A 25,999-nucleotide genomic window follows, 5' to 3' on the forward strand; every position below is an offset into this window, starting at 1 on the left:
CCTATATTTCTTCATGACTGATTTAATGCATTCCTGCGTGAATGACTCTATTTCTTTTTCAGCGAACAATGTCACTCTGTGGTGGTGTTATTAATGTTGTCTGTAATTTGTCTACTATAGTTACTGTTTTTTATTTGTGGAGATACTAGGACTAGAACTCAGGACCTCACACTTGCCTGGCAGGTGCTGCCACAGAATTAAATATCTGGCCCTTGTCTTTTTTTTGTTGTTGTTGTTGGTACTGGAGATCGAACTCAGGACCTCACGCTTGTCAGGCAGGCCCCTGAGTCACTAAGCTAACTCCCTGGCCCCGCCTCTCATTTTTTATCAAATGAATTGCAGCTATTCCTGTAGAAGGTTTTTTTTTTTCTGTCTTTTTTGAAACGGGGTCTCGCTATGCAGTTCAGGCTAGCCTTGAGCTCACTTTGTTGCCCAGGCTGGTCTCGAACTCGCAACGATCCTCCCACCTCAGCCTTCCGAGTGCTGGGGTTACAGGCGTGAGCCACCACGCCCGGCTCACCTGTAGGAGTCTTTATATAGTCTTTCAATAGGGTATGGGAGGATATTTTCAGGAAATGGATCCCTGTTTTGTGCAGAAAGCGATCCCACAGCGAGCTTCCGACAGCAACTTCTGTCAATAAAGTTTTGGAAATAGGAACGGAAATCCTTCCGGAAGGGTGTCGCCACCCAGGCGCAAGACCGATCGGGAGTCGTAGTTTCCTGGCGCGCTGGCTAAGCACCGCCCAGCTGTGTCCACTAGAAAGAGCCAGAAAACAAGCAAGCGGGTGGACAGGAGGGCGGTGCGCTCCGGACGCGATGCACTATGGGACTGGGAGTTTGCAGCTCGCGCTTCGCCGCGCCCTGTAGCGCGTGCGCGGGAGAACTGGACTTCTTTACCCGATGAGCCCCGCGCGCCTGCCCGAGAGGAGCCGGCTTGGGCTCGAACAAATCAAATCAAAGGAAAGAAACTGCCGGCTTTCAAAATCCTCCTCCTCCGCCATCATCCGCTGCTCTGCCGAGAGCAGGTGGTGTAGGTGACGCGGTGACGAGGGACCCTGGGAGCTCGGACAGACAGGCAGACTGAGCACTGGGACCGCAGAACCCGGTGCGGCGACCTGGCCGGACCTGACCTGACCCGAGATCGGCGTCCGTCCAACCCGGCTGACGCGCGCGCTCGGATCGCCCCACGCGACGGTGCCCCCTTTCACGGTAGGGCCGAGGTCCCGGTCCGCTCCCCGTCACCTGCCGGGGCGGAGCAGCTGGGACAGGTGGCGAAGATGTGGCGCCGCTGGGCCCTGTCGCGTGCCCCACTCCTCCCGCGCGCCCTTCGATGGCCGAGCGAGGGGCGCGCGCGGGAGAACAGAGAGCTGGGAGGATCTTCGGTCCTTTTACAAGTGGGGAAACTGAGGCTTCCAGAGGAAGTTTGACGCGCCTACGTCGCCCTGCCCGGAGCTGCCAGCAGTGGCGTCTCAACATAGGCGTCGGTGTCACCTGGAGGCGGTGCGAGTTTTCAGGGAACCCGGGCGGGGCTCCCTGCTCCTGCCCTGCGCTGCCTGGGTTCCCGCGTGGCCCCGCCACCACCACCGCCTCCGCCTCCGCCTCGGCCTCCTCTCTCTCCCATCTTGGCCCACGCTTGCTGGGGCCCCGCGGGCCCCGCCGCTGTCCCCGGGATAGGCTTGAGTCACTGTTGACGCCTCCCTGATCGCTAGATCTGCACCGAAGGACGTGTCCCACGCGGCCGGCCAGAGGGAGATGTTCCTGTATTAATCGTTTGTTTTTGCCCTGTCGCCGGCTCTTTGCTGACTTTGAACAAATCACTTCATCTCTGTTTTGGCTTAGGTCTTTGAAGTAAATGGGAGTGTGTGCATGTGTGTGCGCGCGCGCACCTCATGGAACTGGGAAATTTTTGACCCTATTCCATCTGGACCCCCATTACCATTTTTTCTAGCCTCGAATTTGTCCCATCTCGGTAGTCCAATAGGTGATTTGGTTCCAGGTTAATTTTTATTCATTTTAATTCTGCATTCTTTGAGCACCTTTTAAGTGACAGGCCCTCTGCGGCAGGTTAGTGATCCTGTGAAGACACAGGTCAGAGCATGTTTGTCCTTGCCAGGAACCCTGCAGCACCTCTCTTTGGGGCTCAGAGAAAGTGAAAATCTAGGGTTCTTTAAATGGTTTTTGTGTTTTGTTTTTGTTTTTGTTTTTGATACCGGGGATGGAACTGGAGGCCTTGCACTTGCCAGGCAGGTGCTTAAGCCACTGAGCTAAATCCCCAGCCCCAAAATGGCTTGTGTGACTGGAGCCCCTTGTTTTTTTCTTTTCCCTTCTGCTTCCATTCTCCTTCTCTTTCTAGGTTTTCCACAGACTTCTTTGCTCCTCCTCCATTCTCATCTTTCCCTAGAAGCCTGTGTGTATTCTGTTCCCTTTCTAGGCATGCACTTCCCGCAGGTGTTTGTCAAATTATTTTACTTTAAATTGTAACATCTCCCCCCCACAAAAAAAACCCACGAAGCCATTCTTTTATGTTCTTTCCTTTTTAAATAGCACTTTAACATAATTGGTTTTTTTGGCTGTGATACAGTACTGAGGATCAAATATTTAGGGCCATCACACTGAGCTACAGCCCCACCCCTTTTTTGGTACTGGAGTTTGAATTCAAGACCTTGTACTTGCCAGGCAGATGCATACACCACTAAGCTAAGCCCTTGCTTCCCCAGCCCTTTTGTAAAATGAATTTTTGCTAAGTTGCCAATGGTAGGATAGAACTTTCAATTCTTCTGACTCAGCATCTTGGGATAATAAATATTACCATTATACCCAGCCATGACAGGCTAAATACTTTGTTTAGAGCATATACTTCAAGAACATAGGTGGGGCATGGTGGTGCATGCCTGTCATCATAGCAGTTGGGAGGGTGAGGCAGGAGAATCACTTCAAGTTTGAGGCCAGCGTTGGCTACACTTGGAGTTCAAAGCAGGCCTGAACTACATAGGGAGACCCTTTCTCCAAAACAAAAAGGAGATAGGATTTTTAAGTGGCTAAGATAGCTCAGCTGGGAGGGTGTTAAACTAAAGACAGGATTTTTGTTTCGTTTCCAGCTGTTCTCCAGGTACTTGGAATAATATCCAGTACATTGTAATACTCAGTATAATAAATGTTTTGTTGAGTAAATGTCAGATGCCTTTCCCAGAAGAAGAATTCAGGCTTATTGGTAAGGGCATGCAGGCATAGACAAACCAGGACAATAATTAGTAAGAATAGGAGAAGGGTTGAGAAGCTGGCACTTTGAGCCCAGAGAAAGTCTGAGATATGTAGGAGGATGAAGGCTTGTCACAACTCCAAGGACACCGTTCAGTAGCACCCATTATCTTTCTTCCCTGTGTCAGTGTTGCTTGGTCTCCCTGATTGTCTGTGGTTTCCTCTTTTGGGGTGTGGATTTGTCTATTCTGTTCCTGAAGGTAAACGGCAGTATTGTTGGAGCATACACAATGACACCTTGGGTGTTGAACTCACTTTGTTCCAAATTCATGGCGTAAATTTGAGAACCAAACATATATTTCCCTTAAGTAATGGAAAACCAAATAATTTCTTCTGAGATCCAATAATTACTTATACATTTTTTTCCCCAGGACTTGAACATATTTCACAATGATTTCTTTAATTTTATTGTGGTTCTCATGGCTTTCCTGTTAGCTTTTTTTCTTTTCTTTCCCTGTGGTATTAGGCTTTGGAGCCAGGGCCTTGTGCATGCTAGGCAAGCCCTGTGTCACTGAGCTTCTAGCGCTTCCTCTCAGCTTTACTGCTGATATCACTAATTTTTTTTTTTGAGCCTTGAGCCCTGGTTACAGTACTTTATGTATTGTTTTGTTTTGTTTTGTTTTGTTTGTCTTTCATTTTTATCGGTACCAAGGGTCGAACTCACGACCGCCTGCTTGCAAGGCAGGTGCTTATGCCGCTGAGCTAAATCCCCAGCCCCACTTTATGTAAATAAAGTGTGGAAAGAAAAACACAGTGGCAAATGTTTAGTGCACCAATACCAGCAGTATATGTTATCTGGGCATGGCATGTGTAGGCTGAAACATCACCCTTTGTCCCGCTTTGTCCTTGGAGTAATGTGACATGTGACTCACTCTCACCCTGTACAGATTTTTTCAAGTTGGATTTTCAGTTCACTATTGAGCAAAGCAGAACACTGAGCAGATTTTTTTCAGACTTTACTGTTCCACCTGTAGAAAGCTCATGTTGGCCGGGGTGGTGCACATCTGTAATCCCAGTACTGGGGAGGCTGAGACAGGAGGATAGCTGTTAAGTTTGAGGGCAGCCTAAACTAAATAGACCCTACCTCAACCAAAAAAACAATGGACTTAGAGCTGTTGTACAGTCACCCAAGGTATCACTGTACAATGTTGTCAACAGCTTCCTGGCATTGAACACCCTAAAGTGATGTGTCTTTCTTGTATGCTAATGAATTGGTTGCTGGTGGGCAGCCTTTAGGTGGCTTCAGGATGGGGACTGGTCACCAAAAAGACTTATGCAGCATTGAGCCCTTGTACTCCAAACTCTGGAAAGACGCTGAAGGTTAAGTTGATCACTAGTAGCCGTTGATTTAACCAACCATACCTACCTAAGGAATCCTCCCTAAAACCCCAAAAGGCAAGAAACTGGAGAGTGTCAGCAGAGTGAGTAGGTTCTTGGAGATTGCAGGTCGAGCCAGTGGGTGGAAGCTCTCAGCCTTTCCTCCTGTCCTTTACCCTATGTATCTTTTTATCCAGCTGTTCATTTGTATCCTTTAAAATACCCTATCTGTAATAGTATGTTTCCCTGAATTCCCTGAGCTAAGCAGCAGACTGAACCCAAGGAGGGTAGAGTTTATAACCATTTGATCAGATGTGCAGATAAACCAACCTGAGGCTTGCATTAGCTTTGGAAGTGGGGCTCAATTTTATGGACTCTGTCCTCAATCTGTGGGATCTCACACTGTCCAGGTAGATAGTGTTAGAGTCAGTATTGAATTAGCAGACATCAGTAATGTTCATCGTGGAATGAATTGCTTGGTACACAAGGAGGAACTTGTGTACATCTGCCATCAGAAGTGTGTTATGAGGTGTAGTGAGAAAATTGAGTTTGTTTTTCCATACCCTGGCCTATTGTGATGGTGGCTGTTGTGATGTAGATATTCTGGTCTCCTAGGAACCCCTAGGGGCCAACATGGCCTGCCATCTCTTGGGTTAATACCAGATGTGCAGTGGGCAAAGCCCTGGACCCCAGCCCCAGAGTCATGCCATCGGGGGCAGCGGGGCAGCCCCTGGGATGGATGGCCTGGATCCCTTAGCCATCTCTGTCCTGTTTGAGGAATGGGGCCCTCAAACAGAGAGCTGCCCAGATGATCAGGCAGGTGTGTGCTTGGGGCAGACTCATTGGAGCCACTGGCCTGGGACTTGGCCTCCCACTCACTAGGGGGCCCAGGAGTTGGGCCAGGGGTTTGGCTTGATAGAGGAGGTCTTCCAGTGAGCCGAAACTTATCAGGGGTTAAAGATGACTTCACTTTCTTGCTACCTCCTCTGCCTTTCTAGAGCTGTTTGTCCACTATGCTGTTTTCATTTCTCCCCGTGCTTTAGCTCTTGGGCTCTCCATGGTGAGGACAACGAAGGTAGCTAACGTCTTACCCTGATCCTCCCCAGCCAGGGGCCCAGGAGATGCCTTTCTTAATCTGATTTTGGTCTCCTCAGTTTGCAGATCTCCAGGGCAGCCCACGATTGTGGCCAGCATGGCCTCTGAAGACATTGCCAAGCTGGCAGAAACCCTGGCCAAAACCCAAGTGGCCGGGGGACAGCTGAGTTTCAAGGGCAAGAGCCTCAAACTGAACACTGCAGAGGATGGTAAGTTCCTGGACTGGTTGTACAGGGAAGGAGAGGGAGAATAGGGAGAATAATGTAGCCAGCTGATGCTACAGGTTCTTTGTGCAACTTTGTCTCTAATTATTTGTCCTGGGAGCTCTGGAATTCAGATGTGTTTGGAACTATTCTAACAATGAGGCTTAAAGGCCATTTGTGCAAGGCTAGCTCTGTAGCCCAGCAGTAGAGCATTTCCCCTGCTTTGGCAGTGGGCACCCTTTTCTCACTGCTCCTTTATTTCTCAGGAGGGATGGGAGACCACAAGAGCACCCAGTGGCAGCCCTGGGGTACAGCTCTTCCCATCCCTGCCTTCACCCTGTGATCCCAGGTGAGACCTGGACTATGCTCCCTTCCCCAGAGCTGAGGCCCTGGGTGAGCTGCATTAAAACAATCTGGGTCTTCATGGAAGCTTCTAGGTTCTGGTCCCTGCAGCTGGATGCCTGGAGGAGGAGTGGGGAGGCCCCTGGATATGAACCAGGATGCAGGCACCATCTTTCCAGCCCTGGCCAGGGCTTGATTAGCACAGGCCAGCCCTGAGTCCTCTGGTGGCTGGTGAAGATACCTGTGGCAGTCCTGGTGAAGCCTCTTGGGGTTCAAGCCCAATCAGACAACTGGTCTAGACTTGTCTGGTTGTCACAATGTGCAGGTGGCCTTAAACACCCCACCTGCACCGCTGCCGGAGACTGCTTGGGTCCTTGTGCTGGGGTGTGGTCGCTTACATTCCTAACAGTTCCATAAGATCTTGAAACTGTGCCCAGGTGTTAGACTTGGTGCCCTTTTGGAGTGAGGCTTGCTGGAGGGTACCCCAGCATTTGCCCTGGGAATCAGTACAGAGGAGGAATAATCCATAGAGGCCTGCCGATCCAAGAATGGTCACCTGGGCAAGCGTGGGGTGGGTTTTTAGAGGCTTCTCTGTGGGGATCCCATGGGGAGGAGTGCATAGGCTGTTTTGGAAACCATCTTGAAGCCTAGCCCTGCCATTGCCCCAGAACTCCTGACCAGTCCTTCCTTGAAACCATAGCCTCTTCTAGAAAGTTAGAGGCTCCGCCCTGTCTGGCCTTCCTTGTAACCAGATGGGAAATAAATGCCAGTCACCATTTGTGGCTGGATGACCTGAGCAGATGTTCACTTACTGAGCTCTAGGGTGGATATGATAGTAATGAGCTTCTGAGGGGAGGTGGAAAAAACACACATGTTGGCATCAAAGGCTTGTCTTTGGGGACATGGAGGTGAGCACAGGTGGAAAGCGTCCCTTTGCTCAAGGAGCGTGGGCCTAACAAGCAGGTGCTGTTAGAATCAGGTGATCACTTAAACAGGCTTCAGATTGTCCGGTCTGTGCATGCTGTGGTGTGGAGACTGAGATGGCTGGGAGGCTAGGCACGGCTTCCCCGAGGAAGCAATGTAGCAGGCCGGAGCAGGGCCAGGAGCAGGCAGGCATGCATGTAGGGGAGGCCCCCTGCTTGGACTGCATCTTAGGGAGCCCCTTATAGGTGGCAGACTCCTTTCTCAGGCTCCTTCTTTGATCCTCAAAACCAGAAGGTCAAGTTCAGCTGGGAGTAGTGACACATACCTGTAATCCCAGCATTCTGGGAGGCTGAGACAGGAAAATTGCAAGCTTGGGAAAAGCAAACTACTACACTAGAAAGAAAATGCACCAAAGTCAATCGTAGTTAGATCTTTGGGCTGTGTGATTTTTTTTTTTTTTCTGCTTTTAAAGTTTCTGTATTTCATAATCAATTTGTATTCAATAATCTGAACAAAAGTTAATGAACTAAAATCTGTGTGACTGGCAGAGGATGGGGTAGGGCAGTGAGGTAAGCAGACCAGAGATGGATATGGGAGATAAGGTCTGAACTCTTGTTTGTTTGGTGGTGCTGCTGGGGATTGAGCCCAAGGCCTTGTGCAAACAAAGAACTGGACTATTTTTTTTCCCTTGAAGTACTAGGGATTGAATCCAGGGCCATCACTCTGAGCTATATACCCAGCTTTTTAAAAAAATAATAATAGAAAGGGTCTTGCTAAGTCACTAAGTTGCTTGGGTTGGGGTTGAATTTATTACTATCCTGTCTTGGCCTCCCAGTGTGCTGGCATTATAGATGAGGCCATCATGCTTGGCTAGCCTAACTTCTCATAATTATCATGACCCACAGTGGATTAGACTGTCTCCTCTTTTTTCTTTCTTTCTTTCTTTTTTTTCCCCCCTTTTTTGTGGTGCTGGGGAAGTACATCCTCTGTTAACGCACATTTACAGGGTTTGGAATTTTTCATTATTAAAGGAAAACAGTAACAAACGCACAGCCTACAGGAGCATGCAGGCCTTCTGTGCTTGTACCTGCTGCTCTCTGTTGTGTTGTTGGCCCCCGCTTTGGTGCCTTTCCCTGCCTGGTCTGGTGTGCGCCCCATCTTGGAGACCTGTACCCACCACCCACTTGGTGAAGTCGTTTTTGCTCCCAGGAGGCAGCCGCTGTTTCCTCTCGTTTCCCTGTCTGGGGCTGCTGGCCTGTCTGGTCCTCTGAAAGCCAGGGCTGGCACAGGGTAGGTATGCCATAGTAGCCCTTGGAGTGTGTGGGTACAGTGATTACCAAGCTGTCCCCAGCCCCAGCTCTCCATGACTCTCAGTGCCTAACAGCATTCTGATTTCGATCCTGGGCAGCTAAAGACGTGATTAAAGAGATTGAAGACTTTGAGGGCTTGGAGGCGCTGCGCTTGGAAGGCAACACAGTGGGCGTGGAAGCGGCCCGTGTCATCGCCAAGGCCTTAGAGAAGAAGTCAGAGCTGAAGGTGAGTGAGGTCTGCAGGGTAAGCAGCTTCCCCGCCTGCCACAGCCCTCCCAGACCCTGCGTTGGTGACTTCACCCTCCCAGCTGCTCTTCCTGCGGCCACATGGAGCACCAGCACCAAGTTCTTCGCCGCAGTGAGCAGACCCGAATGCAATTGGGAGCGCAGGAAGTGGGCTGGGTGACACCTGTGATGATGAAACTCCCAGTACAGATGTGGTGCCTCTGAGAAGGGAAGGCTGCAGAATTAGTCACACACAGGCTTCTGCAACCCTTCTGACACGCCCTGGGCGGCGTTCTGGGCCAGAATAGCCAGGCCTGGGCTCCAGTGCTGCGGCGAACTAAGAGGGCTGTAGCCGGGCCCAGCCAGCTGCTCCTCTCAGCCAAGGCAGGGGCTTTCCTGCGGGTTAAATCTAGGCGCTGCCTCCTTGGCCAACCCCAAGAACTGCTTGGGATCCGTTTCCCTTAGGCAGAACTGGGGATCAAAGCTGGGGCTGTACCACTGAGTGACATCCCCAGCCCTTTTTATTTTTTATTTTGAAACAGGGTCTTGCTGAGTTGTCCAGGTGGAACTCAAGCTTGTGATCCTTTCCAGTTTGGATTCTTTTATCCAGTGTTCTCAAAGTGGGTTCCACTGCATCCCAGTTTGCCAGTGTGCTCTGTGAGGAAGGTGGGGGTGTCCTGTTCAGAATGGCAGAGTCGTCACTGTGCTCTTTCCCCAGAATCCCAGTGAGCATTTGCCTGTCGCAGCCCAAAGGGTCCTGAGGGAGAGAGCCCAGTTTTCCAGACTGGAGTCATGTTCCTTAGTGTGTCCAAGGCTGAGCCTGTTCTGGGCCCTTCTCTGCTTGTTCTTCAATCATTGCAGCAGCCTGGGTAGAATACCGGGCTGTCATTCCATTTTACACGTCGCCCACGGGGCTGGTTCCAACCCCAGCACCTCCGCTTTGTTTGGCTCTGAGGCTGGGCTCCTGTGGGAGGTGGGGCTCTTCCCCCTGCTCAGGCGGTTCCACACACTTGTCAGCTGGCATCGACCCAGGCCTGTCTCGAGCTGGAAGAAGCCCACACAGATGTGAGCTGTGTTTGACGGCCTGCAGTATTCAGGTGTGGGCTGATGTAGGTTTATGACGTTTTCTCCCCTGGAGGTTTTAATGGTTGACAGCAGTACAAGCCAGGGTCACACAGGAGGAGCAGGCTGGATGGAGTTCATGGGAGGCTGAGATCGCTGAGGCCTAAAGCCTTGTTTCAGAGAGGGGGTTCCACAGAGCAGAGAAGGGACTACCTGGAGCCAGCGGGGTGGAGATCAGAACCGAGGCCTCTTGCCCCAGATCCGCAGGCCTACTCTTCAGCTTATCACACTTGGGCTCTGCTCTGCATCCCCATCCCTAAGGACCTGTGTGTGGCGTCACCTCCTATGTAGGCCTGGCTTCACTAGGTGTCCAGCTAAGGCCCTAGGGTGTGAATAACTGACTTTATGGGCAGATGTGAGCATTTTCTCCAAAAGCCAGCTTCCCTAGTACAGAATTTAAGGGGAAATTGGCTTTCTCTGTGTCTCATCAGCTCCACATATGGCCCAGAGATGGCTGGAGTTGCCACGGTTTTATTTTGAAAGTAGACATAGCCATCAGGGCTGGGGATAGGGCTGTCACAGCAAACTTATATGACTGCCACCTTTGTGACTCGTACCTAATATTTCTCACTAAGTTAGCTAACTTGTATGTAATTTCAGAGCAGCACTTTTGTAAATAGAAAACCAGTATGGATTACAATAAAAGAATAAAGTTTGTTCCGAGTTGATGCTGTTGCTCCCTAAAGGCTCTGGGTCTGAGCCCCACACCCCAAGGAGGCAGTCCCTGGAGGCACTCAGAGCAGTGGAAAAAGAGGGACTTCCTTGCTGGGAAGTCCTATGTCGTTTATCTTTTTGTTCCTCTGTCACCCAGAACCATGTCACGTGTCTTGTGAGAGGGTCGGACAGGTCAGAAAGGTTCCCTAAGCTTCTGAGTCCTTCACAGCCCTCTAGGCCTACTCGCTTGGAGGACAGGCCTCCAGGCTTCACTGACTTCGGGCAGAGCCGCTCCAGCCTTTTACTGACAAAGCCCACATTAAGAAGTCTTGCAGGAGGGGCTGGGGATTTGGCTCAGCAGCATAAGCACCTGCTTTGCAAGCAGGCAGTCGTGAGTTCCATCCCTGGTACCAATAAAAATGAAAAAGACAAAAAAACCCCAAAAAACAAAAGTCTTACAGGGTAGGGATTTAGTTCAGCCCTGGTACCAAAAAAAAAAAAAAAAAAGCAGTCGGGCTTGGTCACACATGCTGATCATGCTAGCTACTAGGGAGGCTAAGGCCAAAGGGTGATGGATTTGAGACTATCTCTGGTAACATCGCTATATGCTGTTTGTAAAAAAGGGTGGGATGAAGCCAGGTGTGGTGGAGCACATCTGTAATCTCAGCACTCCAGGAGGCCGAGTCAGGGGGATAACAAATTTGAGCCTAACCTAGACCGCTTAGCAAGACTGTGCCTCTGAAAGCGGCAGGGATGTGAGGGCTCAATCCCCAATACTGCAAAACATGAAGTGAAAGCAGGTGGGGCTAGGGGTGTAGCTCAGTAGCAGAACACTTGACTAGCTTGTGCAAGACTCTGTTCTATCCCTAATACCACCAAAAAAAGCTTTGTAATGCCCAGATCACCCACGCCACAGGGTCAGGTGAGGCTTGTCACAGTCTCTGGCTAAGTGTTTGTTTTTTCTTCTGCTCAGCGATGCCACTGGAGTGACATGTTCACGGGTCGCCTGCGGTCTGAGATCCCACCGGCGCTGGTAAGGATAGGGGACGAATGTGCGTCCCCTGCTGCAGGGTCCCCTGCGGCTGCCCCCAACTTTCTCACATTCTCCTTGCAGAGCCTAAGATAAGCCCCACACCTGACTGAGAGCTGAAGCGCAGCCTGGGTCCCCACCAGGGAGGGCGGGACACAGCAGAACCAGGCCCACCGGCCCTGGGGAGCTGCCCACCTGGGCCTGCCGTGGCCTCCTCCTCTGGCCTCCATTCCTGAAGCCAAAACTGGGATTCCAGAGATGCCTTGCATCCCTCTCCCTTCTAAAGAGCCTCTGTTCAGAGCCCCTGGAGTCCTGTAGGGTGACAGGACAGGGCCTTTAATGGCACTGGAGGGGCCTCTGTGATGGGGCTGGGGTTCTGAGCTCTGGTCAGCTGAATTCTGATAGGGTAGAGAGGGGCTGAGGGGAGACTTGCTGGGGTTGTTACCTGCTTGGTGTTTGAGTTTTAGCTTGCATCGCTCAGCCTTGTGGAGGTGTTCTTAGCTCTGCATTCCCAGTGGGGAGGAAGTGCAGGTGGAGGATGAGAGGGCTTGTGGCAGGGAGTGGCACGATGTGGGAAGGAACTACATAGAGTGAGCAGCTGCTCCGGCTGCAGGTGGAGGTCACGGGGCCAGGCCTTCCAAGGGGGTGAGCCCCGTCCTGCCATTGGGAACTGAATGGCAGAAGGACGTGGGGCACGACCTAAGCTGCACCCCCGTGATCTGGGCCTGTGTCTGGGCCAGAGCAGAACATTCTTCTGCCTTCAGCTACCATAAGCCGCCTTCCCAGCCCTGTTTCTGCCCTCCCCACTCCTGTCTCTGACAGAGCTGCTTCTCCTCACCATTTCTCTGGGGACCATAGGTATCCCCAGGCCTGCAGGTTCCCAGAGAGCTCCGCCTCCTGCCACCGCCACCTGAGAGACGCTCAGAACCCTGGAGGCATTTGTGGGACCTCCCTGCCTCATGCCACAGCTAGGGAGCCTCTAGCTTTGCAGGCCTCCTGTGGACACGGTCACCTCCCTCCCATCCACTTCCTGCCGCGCTAGCTGGGCCCTGCTGTTGCCTGTATTGCTGCCCCAGCTCCCGGTGGGCACATGGCCTCCTGCTCCCACTGTCTGTCCCTCACTTCCTCCTTAGCCCACCCTGCCGCAGAGCCTGTCCTCTCAGGTTCTTGGCCCTGTGTGACCCCTCACCTGCCTCCTGACACAGGCTGCTGCTTCATGCTTGTCTCCTGGTGCCTGTTTTTACTGCTGCCCTCTCATTGACTGGCTGCTGTGGCTCATATGCCACCTCCTACTGAGAGCCCTCCAGCTCCTGTCCCCTGTCCCATGTACCAGTTAGGATACCTCTGTGGAGTTTCCAGTGTGGCCACATAGTAGGAAGCTTAGTGCCGTGTGGGTGGCTTGGGTGTCCCTCAAGGGCAGCCTGGCCCTGTCATAGAAGCAGCCTCAAGCTGGGTGTCTGTAAAACTGACCTGAGCTCCCTGTCCACCCAGATCTCACTAGGGGAAGGGCTCATCACTGCTGGGGCACAGCTGGTGGAGCTGGACCTGAGTGACAATGCATTTGGGCCTGATGGCGTCAGAGGCTTCGAGGCTCTGCTCAAGAGCCCAGCGTGCTTCACCCTGCATGAGCTCAAGCTCAACAACTGTGGCATGGGCATCGGTGGTGGCAAGGTGAGTGTGGGACCCAGTGGTCCCTCCTGCGTCCAAATCCAGCAGAGTGTACCCTAGCCCCTGGTCAGCCCCAGGGTGTCTTTTCACTTTAGAGGAGAGAGATCTCAAAGGCAGCAGCCTTCGGCCAGTGGGGAGAGGAGTCTAGATGGGCAGGGTTGCCAAGCAACCATCCCAAGTTCTCATGTTGCCTGGCAACAGAGAGGCAGCACTGCTGTGTACCCTACTCTGATCTGCTGGCTCTGCACAACACAGGCTTGGGGCATTCTTGTACCCACTGTCACTCGGAACAGCTGGTAGAACCAGGGCTAGGAAGGAACCCAGAAAGAAGCGTGCTGCTGTGGCTGGGGATTTAGCTCAGCGGCATAAGTGCCTGCCTTGGAAGCAGGCGGTCGTGAGTTCGATTCCCAGTACTGATAAAAAGGAAAAAGACCAAAAAAAAAGCGTGCTGCTACAAAGGGCAATCTCTGTCACCTTGTGTCCCAGTGGCCCAGGTGCTACTGCTTCCAGGAAAGCAGAGCTCATTTGCTTCCCAGCATAGCATTGAGGGTTGGCCTTTTTGTTCTGTGCTTGTCCCCTGGGCTCCATCCATCCCAGAGCTGAGAGCTGAGTACCAGCTGACCCTCCCCCACACACGCTAACTAAGGGGCAAGGCTGGGGACATCTTTGTGCAGACGTTCCCTGCCTCAGCCCAAAAGGTAAGTCCCTGTTTCTCTACACGAGTAAACTTGGGCTTGGAGAGATGGGGCCGCAGGCATCATGCGAGGTGGGCATTGGATCTGAGTTCATCCACATGACTCTGTCCAGAGCAGGGAAGTGAGATGGGGTTCACAGTGGTCCAGGCTGAGGAGCCAGAGTGGTCTCCCTCAAAGAGGGGACCTGCCACCCCCTTCCCCACAGGAAGGACAGGACTCTCCGAGTCTGTCCCACATGCCCTCCCTCAAGTCCAGCTGGGCACTGTGTACTATGCTGTGAGGATGTTGGCATCCATACAGAGCAGGTAGAGCCAACTCAGAGTGAGGGGTGTCACCTCACCCTGCACAGGCCTCCCAGAGCGCCCACATGGTGTGTGCACACTCATGGTAGGCGGGATGATGTCGGGATTTCTATTGTATGTAGCCCAGAGTGACCTTGAACTCCCAGCATTCCTAGGTTTTCTATTTTTTTGGTATAAGAATCTCAGCTCAGGACCCTGCACTTGCCAGGCAGTCATTGTGCCACTGAGTTCTATCCCTGGCACAAGCAGAGAGCTTTGAACCTGTGGCCCAGGACCTCCTGGTGGACCAGCTGTGCCCTGGGACTTGCTCTGGACTGTAGTCTTTCCCGATCCACTGGCTGCATTGCAAGACCTCCCTGGGTGCCTTAAGTCGTAGATGGTTCCAAGCCTAAACATACTGGTTTTCCCTATATGTGCCAATGATACAATTTAACTTACAAATTAGAGAATAACAACAGAAATACAAGTTATTCCAATGTACTATAGGAAAAGTTACGTGAATATGGTCTCCAAATCTGTGTGTGTACTGCAGATCTTAACACCCTCAGCAGATTAGTGTTTTTCTTCTTTTAGTCAAGAGCTGTCAGCTTTTCATTTATAGGGACAGTGCACAGCTTTTGTTTGGTCCAAATGGCCAGCAGGACTCCTGTTGGGTCTTTTTTTTTTTTTAACCTCACTATGTAGCCCAGAGTAACCTTGAACTCCCAGCATTCCTCTTGCTTCAGCCTCCCAAGTGCTGGATTACAGGTGTGCATTACCACACCTAGCCTCTTGGGCTTTGAAGCCATTATTACATAAAATGAAGGTCACTTGAACACAGTTGCTATGATACACAGTAGTTGATCTGGTAACCAGGTAGTTAGCCAGTGATACTAAAGGCATGCAGTGTCTGCCTGGTGGGATATTCTGTACAAAGGGATGATTCACTTTCTGACAGGTCTGTGAGATTTTATTTTATTTTATTTTATTTTATCTTTTTGAGACAGGGTCTCACTATGCAGTTCAGGCTGGCCTTGGACTCACTTTGCAGCCCAGGCTGGTCTCGAACTTGCGGAAGATACTCCTGCCTCAGCCTCCCAAGTGCTGGGATTACAGGTGTGAGGCACCATGCCTGGCTCAAATTATTTTTTTAATTTATTGTTTGAGTCAGGGTCTCACTCTGTAGTCTAGTCCTTGAATTCACTGTGTAGCCCAGGCTGAGCTTGAACTCTGATTCCCCGTGCCTCAGCCCCCGAGTCCTGAGATCACAGGTGTGCTCTACCACGCCCAGCTGCTAATTAGCACTTACACTTTACTTCTTAGTACTGCCAGGACAGAAGCTGCTGCCTGGCTCCATATTAAAGACAGGGCAAGCCGGGTTTTAGGTTTGTGTCTCAGCAGGTGTCACCCTGCTGTGCCCAACTAGCCCTGGTGAGGGCTTTGTCAGATGGTGTGGCTGGCCTGTGGTCCTGACCCACTGGCTTCCCCAAACACCATCTAGGTTTGAGTTCTGGTTCCAGATTCTGTCAGTTGCTTACTGAATGTCCTGATTACTTTTGTTTTATTGCTGAGACAAATAACTGATGCCCAAAATTAAGGAAAGAAAGATTTATTATGCTCACAGTTTATGGAAATTTCGGTCCATAATCAGCTGGCTCCAAGGCTGGTGGTGAGGTTAGCTCAAAGCCAAAAACAGAGGCAAAAAGCAACCAGAACAAAAGGGAGGGGCGGCCTCTTTCCCTCCCTTATATTGTGTGCAGGCCACATGCCTCAGGGCAGGTACGGCACTTAAACACCAATCCCAGCACTAGACAATGAACCAATCACAAGCTCTGTAGATGCAGCTGCCTTCGAAAGGCCCGCCCCCTTGCCGCAGGAGGCGTCTGGACACAAACCCTAGCACTGACCATAGACAGTTTCTGAGCATGGCGTGGGGCATGCACCTGTGTCCCAGTGGCGGAAACCAGAGGATCACTTGAGTCCAGGAGATGGAGCCCAGCCTGTGGGGTGAGTGTGTGCATTAGTGAGGTGTGCCTTGCCTCTCCCCACAGATCCTGGCAGCCGCTCTGACCGAGTGTCACCGCAAGTCCAGTGCCCAAGGCAAGCCACTGGCCCTGAAGGTCTTTGTGGCCGGCAGGAACCGGCTGGAGAATGACGGAGCCACTGCCTTGGCAGAAGCGTTTGGGGTGAGTGTTTTCTTCCCATCCTGCCCAGTGGGCACAGTGGGCCACTTCCTGCTCGTCTCAAAATGTCCCTATCCTGCCACCTTGATGGGTGGCAGCAGTTCTATGTGCTGTTGGCCTTGGGCAGGTCAGGCTCCTGGTCTGAGCATCACTTGTCCCAGCAGTATCGAGGGCAGTGGAAGCTAAACGTGACATGCCTGCCTGACAGGGACACAAGTGGGAGACCCCAGGACTGGGCCTCCTCCCCAGCTACCTCCGTTTTCTCCTCTTCCCAAGGCTCTGATGGTGAACCCTGTTCAGGGCCACGCTTGCCTCCCACAGGAGTGGGAACCTTGTGTTCTGTCCTGTTTTGCTTTTTGAGTTTTTGTTTTGTGGTGCTGGGGGTTGAACCCAGGGCCTCATGCGTGCCAGGCAGGCACACTACCACTGAACTGCCTCCCCGAGCCTCTTCATGGGAACATTATCCAACGTAGCAGTGTCCTGCAGGCCTGCCACAGTAGTGGCCAGTGTGTTGGGCTGCATCTAAAGACACTTCCTGCCTCTGACTAGCTGGACCCCTTTCTCAGAGGCCAACCTGCCTCTTCCAGGGCTGGCTGCTGCCCTTCCGTTGGTCTCTGCTATGCTCAGAATAGGGTTCTTAAGCCAGTGTGGGGAGAGTGCAGGGGTCTCTGAACACAGAGCAAGAAAATCATGTCATTGGCATCTCAGCATAGCTGAACACTACAGGTGACCTGGGAACAGTGGCATTTAGGGGCTCTGATCCCCTGCACACTCAGAAGCCCACAGAGCCGCACACACCCCTAGCTCCTGAGCATAACATTTGACTCCCAAATATTTTATTAGTAGCCTGAGGTTATCCATAACATAAACAGCCGGTAGACACACATCTTGTGTCTGTTTTAGGGAGAGTTTGGGACTGGGGGTAGAGCCCAGGGCCTCAGGCATGCTAAACATGCACCTCATCACCAAGCTACAGCCACGCCCACGTTTTGTGTTACGTGTCTCAAACATGGTGCAAAACCAAAGAGGACCAGGAGGGATCACTTCTTACCATGATGTGCAGTTTATGGAAGACACAGACTACTTAAGAGACCAATGTCTCAAGGGTTATGTGACATTTTACAAAGCTACTTATAACGCTTGAACTCAATGGGGCAAAAAGTAGCTGGGACATTATTTGCAGTATAGTGAATTTTAGCAGTTAGAAAGTAACACTGCACTTTTTTTTTTGTCTTACAGAGGATTGAACCCAGGGATACTGTGTCACTGGGTTACACCCCAGCCTTTGTTTTTGAATTTTGAAATAGGATCTTGCTGAGCCCCCCCACTGTGGCCTCAAACTTGTCCAGGTCCAGTGGTACTCGCCTGTAGTCCCAGCTATGTGGGACCCTGAGCCGGGAAGGTCGCTTCCACCCATGGGTTTAGGGCCAGCCTGGGCAACAGAGTGAGACTCCATCACTAATGTTAGAGACAAATAAATAGGTTAATACTATATAAAAGTTGCTGGGGAGGTTGCTTGAGTTCAGCACTTGCTTGGCAAGTGCAAGGCCCTGGGCTTTATTCCTGGTACCAAACAAAAAACAAAACTATATAACAGTTGCTGTGATAGTAAACCCTCACATCTTGTTACTCATGAGTATCACGGACTAGGCATCGTCGCTGGTCCTGTGATCTCAGCACTCTGATAGCTGAGGCAGGAGGATCACAAATTTGAACCCATCCTAGGCAACTTAGTGCTTTAGTGAGATCCTGTTTCAAAATAGAGAATAAAAAGAGGACTGGGGATGTCACTCAATGCAAAGGTCTGTGTTCAATCCTTAATACAAAGGAAACAGGTATCTATGGTACTGTAGCATACATTTGGAGATTTACTGAGAATTGAGTGTCGTGCTCCAGAGCTGTGTGACCCCAGCTAATCACTTAACCTCTCTGGTCCCTACTCCTCTGTTGGGGGCTTCTTTTTTTTTTTTTTTTTTTGGTCTTTCTCATTTTTATCGGTGCCAGGGATCGAACTCACGACTGCCTGCTTGCAAGGCAGGCGCTTATGCCACTGAGCTAAATCCCCAGCCCTGTCGGGAGCTTCTAATTTAGGTGGGTCAATCTCATTACCATATGGAGGATCAGGCACAGCTGTGCCAGACGGGTGCTTTCTGGGATGGGGATTTAGGTTAGTGGCACAGTGCCTGCCTGGCAAGCACAAGGTTGTGAGTTTGATTCCCGGTATTAAAAAAGAAAAAGGTGCTTTGAGATGTGTGCCTTGAGCCCCTACTGGTGTCACTGGCCCGGGGTCCACTCTGCACTGTCCACTCGTCCTTGTAGGTCATCGGGACACTGCAGGAGGTGCACATGCCACAGAATGGTATCAACCACCCTGGTGTCACGGCCCTGGCACAAGCCTTTGCTATCAACCCCCTGCTGCGGGTCATCAACCTGAATGACAACACCTTCACTGAGAAGGGTGCGGTGGCCATGGCCGAGGTAAGCGGCAGGTGTGGCAGGGCGGAGTGGGGGGCAGTAGGGGCTGGGTAGTGAGGGTCTGCCTGTGCCTCTGTTGCCAGCAGGGGCTGCTCTCCTCACCCCATCTTGCTGTGTGTACCCCTAGGGACAGGGCCATGGGTCACAGGGAGACTGCCTGCTGCCTGAGTCCCGAGCAGCCTCGTCTGCCTCTGGCGCTGGGACCATTCCGTCCTCAGGCCAAGAGGACAAGACTGCCTGTCCTGTCTTCCTGCATTGATTGATTAGGCAGCTGTTCACTGAGTCCCTGTGTGGTACCTGGGTTGTAGCAGATGCAGGCCCTGTGGGTCCCTCCTTGCAGAGTGAAGGGGGCCACCAAGCAGTATGGGACAGGGCTCTGGGTGGCAAGGACCCCTTGGTCCCCCAGAAGGCTGGCACTGCTGCTGTAGGTGTCACCAGACAAGTGTGGGAGAGTGCACAGGACAAGCTCTGGTGGCACCAGGCCAGCTTCCTGAAGGAGCTGGGCTGCTGACTGAGTTGTGCAGGGCTAGTGGACAGAGAGTGGGATGAGTGTTTGGGCAGAAGGGTCACAGGGTGTGGAAGGCCGAGGCGGGGAGGGAGCCTTGCTCCCTGGGTCCTGTTTTGAAATGACTGAGGGTGCAGGAGGGCTGAAGGAGGGGAGGGGAGCAAGGCCTCAAAGCCTTGCTGGTTCCACGAGGCTCTGTCCTGTAAGTAACAGGGAGCCATGGAGGGTTGCCGCGGGTAGAGTGCGCTCATAGACATGCACTTCAGATGTTCTGCTATAACATTAGGCAGTAGGGTGGTGGAGTTGTGGCCTGCGCCCTCACCTTGCAACTGCTTCCTTCCTTGTAGACCCTGAAGACCTTGCGGCAGGTGGAAGTGATCAACTTCGGGGACTGCCTGGTGCGCTCCAAGGGGGCTGTGGCCATCGCGGATGCTGTGCGCGGGGGTTTGCCCAAGCTCAAGGTGAAGCTGTGCTCTGGTCCTTGGGGTCCCACTCATGGGGGGTAAGGGGGAGCCCAGCCCCTTAAACTTGACCAGTCCTGGTATCTCTCTGAGCCACAGTGTCTTCACGGGAGGGAGCAGCCCCGGCGCTGGGTGCCAGCATCCCTTCATCATGAGTGTTTGGCTTCTGGCCCCTGTGCCTCCAGGGGAGCTGAGCTCTAGGGGTGCAGGATCTGGGCCCTCAGTAACTGCCTGCCACTTTCCTCTTCTTCTAGGAGCTGAACCTGTCATTTTGTGAAATCAAGCGAGACGCTGCCCTGGCTGTGGCAGAGGCCGTGGCTGATAAGGCCGGTCTGGAAAAGCTGGACCTTAATGGTAATGGGGCCAAGGGGGCCCTCAGCACAGCCCTGGTGCTGGGCTCTGCACCGTTCTCATGCCGATTTCCCCTGAGCAGGGAACGCCCTAGGCGAGGAGGGCTGCGAGCAGCTCCAGGAGGTGCTGGACAGCTTCAACATGGCCAAGGTGCTGGCGTCCCTCAGGTAGGGTGCAGGTGGGCAGCACTTCCTCTTCAGTGCGCTCACCCAGAAGCTGTCACTGGGCGCCTGCATGTGCCAGGCTCTGTGCTGGTACCAGGGGCAAAGAGTGAGACACCGAGGTTTCCGAGTGGCAGAGAGGAGGCAGGGTGACAAAGCTGTTCTCTGCTCCTCTCAGGGACCTGCGGGGTGCTGAGTATGGCATCTTCTGCGCAGGGCGAGTCTGGAGGCTGGTGTGGCTGCACAGCAAATTCGGGGAGCAGGAGGCTGCAGGAGTTGCGGGCTGGGATGTGGGGCACCTCACGGGAACAGGCTTGGTGGCATTCCCGAAACTGACTAGAAAGGAAGCAGTTGGCACGAGAGAATCTGGATGTGGTGGTGCATACCTACGTTTTAGTACTCCAGGAGTCTGAGGCAGGAGGGCCGTGAATTCTCCAGCTGGGAATTAGCGAGACTGTCTCAGCAAGTAAAACAGGGCTGGCGATGTAGCTCAGTACGAAGGGACCCCAGCATTTGCTGCAGAGGACGCCGGGTGGGGAGCAGGGAGCAGGAGGCCTCATCACAGCCAGTTCGCGGCAGCCATACCCCGGCCACGTCCCTTCTGGGTGTTCTTGTATGCATAGCAGACAGTTACAATGTTAGGGTGGCCCAGTGGCCGCAGAGGCTTGGGTGCAAGGGAACTGGCTTCCTCCTCCCGTGGCGGGGTCCCGCCCTGCGAGCAGGGCCGCCCTGATCTCCTCTCACAGGCCAGGCTAAGGGCATGGAGGCCCTCCCTTAGCCAGCTCCTCTCTGCAGTGACGATGAGGGTGAGGATGAGGATGAGGACGAAGATGAGGAGGAAGGAGAAGAGGATGATGAGGAAGAGGAGGAAGAAGAGGAAGAGGAGGAGGAGGATGAAGAGGAGGAGCGGCCACAGAGACAAGGGGCAGAGCCAGTTACACCCTCGAGGAAGATTCTGAGCTCTAGCACTGGGGTGAGTCCCCGTGGCTGCTGGGATCAGAGCTGAAATTCTGGAAGGTGTTATTATTTAGGTTTTTCGGGTCTTGCTGTAGAGTCCAGGCTGGCCTAAACTCTGGAATCCTCCTGCTTCCGGCTCCTGAGGAGCTGGGATGACAGGCATGCACCACCATGCTGGCCCTGCACACTGTTTGTTTGAGTGTAGGTATAAGAGGCTGATACTTCTTTTCACCCACTGTGAATTATCCTGGTGGCCTTCAGGAACGGCCTTGCACCCTGGAGATTGTGGCTGGGATCATGGCACACGCTTGGTGTCCCTTGCCAGGCCCTGTGGCATCTCACTGCCACCCCTATCATTCATTCATGTACCCTCCCAATTCTTGATGAAGCTCCGGGGAGCTTCAGGGCAGCCAGGACACTATGCCCCTGTGGACCTGGGTGCTCTTTGGGGTGATGGAAGCAGCGTGATGGTGAATGGTGGCAGGTGGGGTCCCTTCCTTTTGCAGCTCTGACCCAGGTTGGACTCCAGCGACTGGTGGCCTCTCCTGAGTTATTTCTGGGCCTTGCATGGCCAGGCAAGGATCTGTGTGGAGGCCCCTCCTAGAGGAATGGTGCTGAGTAGGTGGATAGTTCTGGTCCAGGCCTAGCCAGAGTGTGTGGGGTGGGGGCCAGTGTCCCGGAAGCAGAACGGGGCAACACGCCCAATGTGCTGAGGTTGGGACCTTCTGGGTGCCCCCACCAGCCCAGCCCACTCGTGTGTCACCTGTTTCAGGAGCCCACCCCGTCACTGTCCTCCCCGACACCCACTGATGTCTCCACTTTCCTGGCCTTCCCCTCCCCAGAGAAGCTGCTGCGCCTTGGCCCCAAGAGTTCAGTGCTTATAGCCCAGCAGGTGAGACACCTTGCTAGAGAATGGGGTTGGGGGACAGCAGAGCAGGGGAGAGGGGAGGGGTCATTGTTACCTGGGGGCCTGGCCTTCATTGCTTTTTAAATTCTTTTTTTTTTTTTAATAGCAGGGATTGAACTCATATGACTTCGCGCTTGCCAGGCAGGCGCTTATGCCACTGAGAAAGATACTTTTAAATGCAGACATGTAGCCAGGTGTAGTGGCACACTCCTGTAATCTCAGCTGTGGGAGGCTGAGTCAGGAGGATCACCACAAGTTCAAGGCCAGCCTGGACTGCAGCATGCGACCCTGTCACAACCCTCCCCCACCCCTGCCCGCCATATGCAGACCTCCCTATAAATGAGTGTGTCCAGGGTATCTGTGAGTCCCCCACCAGCAGTAAGGGCAGCCTGCCTGCCCCAGCCTCACCACACTGGGTTCATACTCAGGCTGCCAGTGTGCTGGGCTTCTGTGTGGTGAGCAGCTTTGCAGCCACCTCCTGCCTGGCCTGAACCCAGCCCCGTGAGTGCCCCGTGGAGGCTGCCTCTGTGCCAGCCTCACTTGCTGGCTGCTTAGTTCTTGCTCTTTCATTCAGAGGTGACTATTTTTTGGTCCTGGGAATCTAACTCATGACCTTATACTTTGCAGGCAGGTGCTGCGCTGCTGGGCTATATGCATGGCATTCAGGGGTGATTATTGAGTGCCTGTTTATGCCAGGCACTGTACTTTGGTATAATCTGGGGATTGAACCCAGGGCTTTTGCTCTGAACTACATCTTGGCTCTGGTTTTTTTGTTTTGTTTTGTTTTGTTTTTTGTCTTTTTCTATGGGTACCGGGGATTGAACTCACAACCGCCTGCTTGCAAGGCAGGTGCTTATGCCGCTGAGCTAAATCCCCAGCCCCCATCTTGGCTCTGTTTAAAAACAAAATTTTTTTTTTTTTTTTTTTGTGCCGGGGATTGAACTCATGACCTCACACTTGCCAAGCAGGCGTTTATGCCACTGAGCTACATTCTAGGCCCAAAATGTTTAAAATTTTGAGACAGGGTCTCACTAAGTTGCCCAGGCTGGGATAGAACTTTTTTTCTTTTTTCTTTTTATCGGTACAGGGGATCGAACCCACGACCGCCTGCTTGCAAGGCAGGTGCTTATGCCGCTGAGCTAAATCCCCAGCCCCTGGGATAGAACTTTTAATCTCCCTGCCTCAGCCTCCCAGAGTGCTGGCATTACAGGTGCACAAAACCACTCCCAGCTCATGCCAGCCTTTCTGTGTCCCAGCACGTTCATGTCACACCATTCCAGTTTCCTCTGTGGGTGGAACCCTCAGGCCTTTTTAGTCCAGTGAGAAGGTCTGTCTGTCACTTCTGTTTCCCGCTCTGGCTTCCTTAGTGTGGCAGTGTCTGTATCCTGTGTGATTTCTTCAGGTTAGATGACAACACGGGGATTTGGGGCTCGTGATATTCACTGTGCTCCATCCAGCCCCTTGTCCCGGCTGCCCCGGTGCTGTAGGTCAGATGCAAGCCAGCTGGAGGACCGCCTGGGTCCTGCCCACCAGGCCCCTCGAGTCTCAGACTTCATCTGGTCTGCAGCAGGATCAGAGGCCTGGGCTGTGGCCTTGGTGATCTGCCATTGTCTGTTATGTCCTCAGGCAGACACGTCCGACCCCGAGAAGGTGGTCTCAGCCTTCCTGAAGGTGTCGTCAGTGTTCAAGGATGAGGCCACAGTAAGGACGGCAGTGCAGGACACGATAGGTAACCTGGGCCAGGGCTGGGGACCCCACAGGTGACGCTGCTGGGCAGTGTCCAACCCCTCCGCCTGCTCTGTCCGCCTCTCACTTGGCCTGCCAGAGGACTGTGCTGAGCACCTTCCGGTATTTGCAGCTGGGGAAACAGGCCTGCCTAGGAGACTGTAACACAGGCCCTGCTGGGTGCTTCCTGTCAGGAGAGGTGGGCAGCTGGCTCTCCCCCGCCTGCCAGCAGGCCCAGCACAGAGGAGTCCTCCTTCACCTCCCCGCCTGGGATCTGTGACCCTGGCTCCATTCTCTGGGTGACCTCCAGTCCACACTTGTCCCCTTCCTCGTGGCACCATCAGTTTGAGCCCCGGGCTGGGCAGAGAGGAGGAAGGGCCCTGTGAGTGAGGGTGTCGCTGGCGGCAAAGGAGAGGAGGGGTGACGCACGGTGCTTCTTCCTGAATTCCTGCTCCAAGAGGGGCTGGAACTGAGGCTGAGCATTTGGGGGAACAAAAGGCCTGCTTCTTGTTCCCCAAAATAACTGCAGAGTCCCTTTCCTCACAAGGTCTTCCACAGTGTGTGGTGGGCACTGCTTCTCCTGTCAGGCCAGGCGGGGGAGAAGTTCTGGGGGGCAGATTGACTGGGCCGCTCCCGGGGGCCAGCTGCCCCTTGTTGTAGCACCTGGGCCCTGTGTAGACGGGGCTGGGAGGCAGCTGGGCCTCGCTTCTGGGGGGCTCTGGGAGCCTCTCCTCCTCTCACCTGCCACCCTCTACTCGTGCCACAGACGCCCTCATGAGGAAGGCCTTCGGCTCCTCGGCCTTCAACGCCAATGCCTTCCTCACCAGGCTGCTGGTCCACATGGGCCTGCTCAAGGTGAGGCCGGGGTGTCCTGGGGCCAGGGCTTCCCCATGCGACCTGGGCTGGGGGCTCTACCATGGGGCTGAGCTGTCTGGGTAAGGGGCGAGAGTACCTGGGGTTCCCCCAGCTTCTGTGTTCTCCTCAGAGTGAAGACAAGATCAAGGCCATCACTAACCTCTACGGCCCCCTGATGGCCCTGAACCACGTGGTGCAGCAGGACTATTTCCCCAAGGCCCTGGTGCCCCTGCTGCTGGCCTTCATCACCAAGTGAGTGTGGCCTTGGGTCAGGTGGCTCTGGGATTCCCTGCTGGGCTGCCAGGCGTAGCAGGCCGAGGGGCTCGTGTCTCCTCGCTGCACCCTGGTGAAAATGAGAGCAGTTGAGTCACCGCTGGGTGACAGAGGCCGCTGCTGCCCCGGCACCCACCCTCTCCCTGCTTTTCCCCGCAGGCCCAATGGCGCCCTAGAGTCCTGCTCCTTTGCCCGCCACAACCTGCTGCAGACACTGTATAAGGTGTAACCTCCCAGCCACCTCTTCCATCCCTCAACTGCACCAGGGCAGGGACCTGGAGGAACTGAGCTGCAGCCCTCGCATCCCCAGGACAGGACTCTGACCAGGGCAGGGAGGGTCTTCATTTCGTGTCACGTGGGTGGTCCAGTGTGTCTGTCGGTGTGGTGCCTGTGCCTGTGTTGGGATTGGGGTTTTTCATGTCTCCCTGGCCCTGGTCTGTCGTGGGGTATTGGCTGGGGGACAGGATGCAGGCTGCTTTGCCATTAAAGGCTCACCGACACCTGAGGGTGCTCTGCGCACCTTGGCTCAACTGCCCCCACCCCATCCTGCTGTCCTGTCACTTCCTGGGCTGTGCTGAAGCCTGGGATGTTGCTGTCCGCGTTCCCTGCTGTCTCTCTGTCACATTGGGCTGTCTTTTTCCCTGGCTTGGGCCCACAGCGACTGCTGTGCCCAATGGTGAAGCCTGTCATGTGACCCGCGTGGCCTACAAGAGAACCTGTGGAGTGGGCCTGTCACAGAGGCCAGGACTCCGGCCCTGCAGCCCCTGCTCCTATGGACTAGAAGGCCCCAGGGGTGGCCCCAGAGGTCCTGGAACAGTAGGGCCGAGCCAGCGGGGCCGCTGCTGCACCCAGGGACGGGGAGCGATGCTAGTGCTGCACTGTGCCTGGCTGGGGCTGCTCTCTGAGGACCCAGGTGGGGAGGCTGGGGGCGGCCCGCAGCCCTATGACCGCCTTGTGCTTCCCGTGAGCGCTCTGTGTCTGGCCTGTGTGTGGCAGCTTCACAAATAAAGGCACCTATGGCA

At 53.5% G+C, this 25,999-nt stretch overlaps 1 protein-coding gene across 1 annotated transcript; it reads left to right on the top strand.

Moving 5' to 3' along the window:
- The first annotated feature begins 1,005 nt into the window (after positions 1-1,005).
- Positions 1,006-25,999, top strand: Rangap1 (Ran GTPase activating protein 1). The gene is made up of 16 exons (XM_003470518.5): positions 1,006-1,209; positions 5,730-5,879; positions 8,548-8,675; positions 11,424-11,483; positions 12,972-13,151; positions 16,176-16,310; positions 18,627-18,785; positions 19,635-19,748; positions 20,003-20,102; positions 20,182-20,266; positions 21,056-21,233; positions 21,990-22,109; positions 23,751-23,853; positions 24,616-24,704; positions 24,835-24,956; positions 25,137-25,999. Exons 2-16 carry the CDS (start codon positions 5,768-5,770, stop codon positions 25,204-25,206), a joined length of 1,755 nt encoding a protein of 584 aa, XP_003470566.2. The 5' UTR covers positions 1,006-1,209; positions 5,730-5,767; the 3' UTR covers positions 25,207-25,999.

This window comes from Cavia porcellus, unplaced genomic scaffold, assembly GCF_034190915.1.
Source record: "Cavia porcellus strain 051 isolate PalLab524CR breed Dunkin Hartley unplaced genomic scaffold, mCavPor4.1 scaffold_40, whole genome shotgun sequence".
NCBI lineage: Eukaryota > Metazoa > Chordata > Mammalia > Rodentia > Caviidae > Cavia > Cavia porcellus.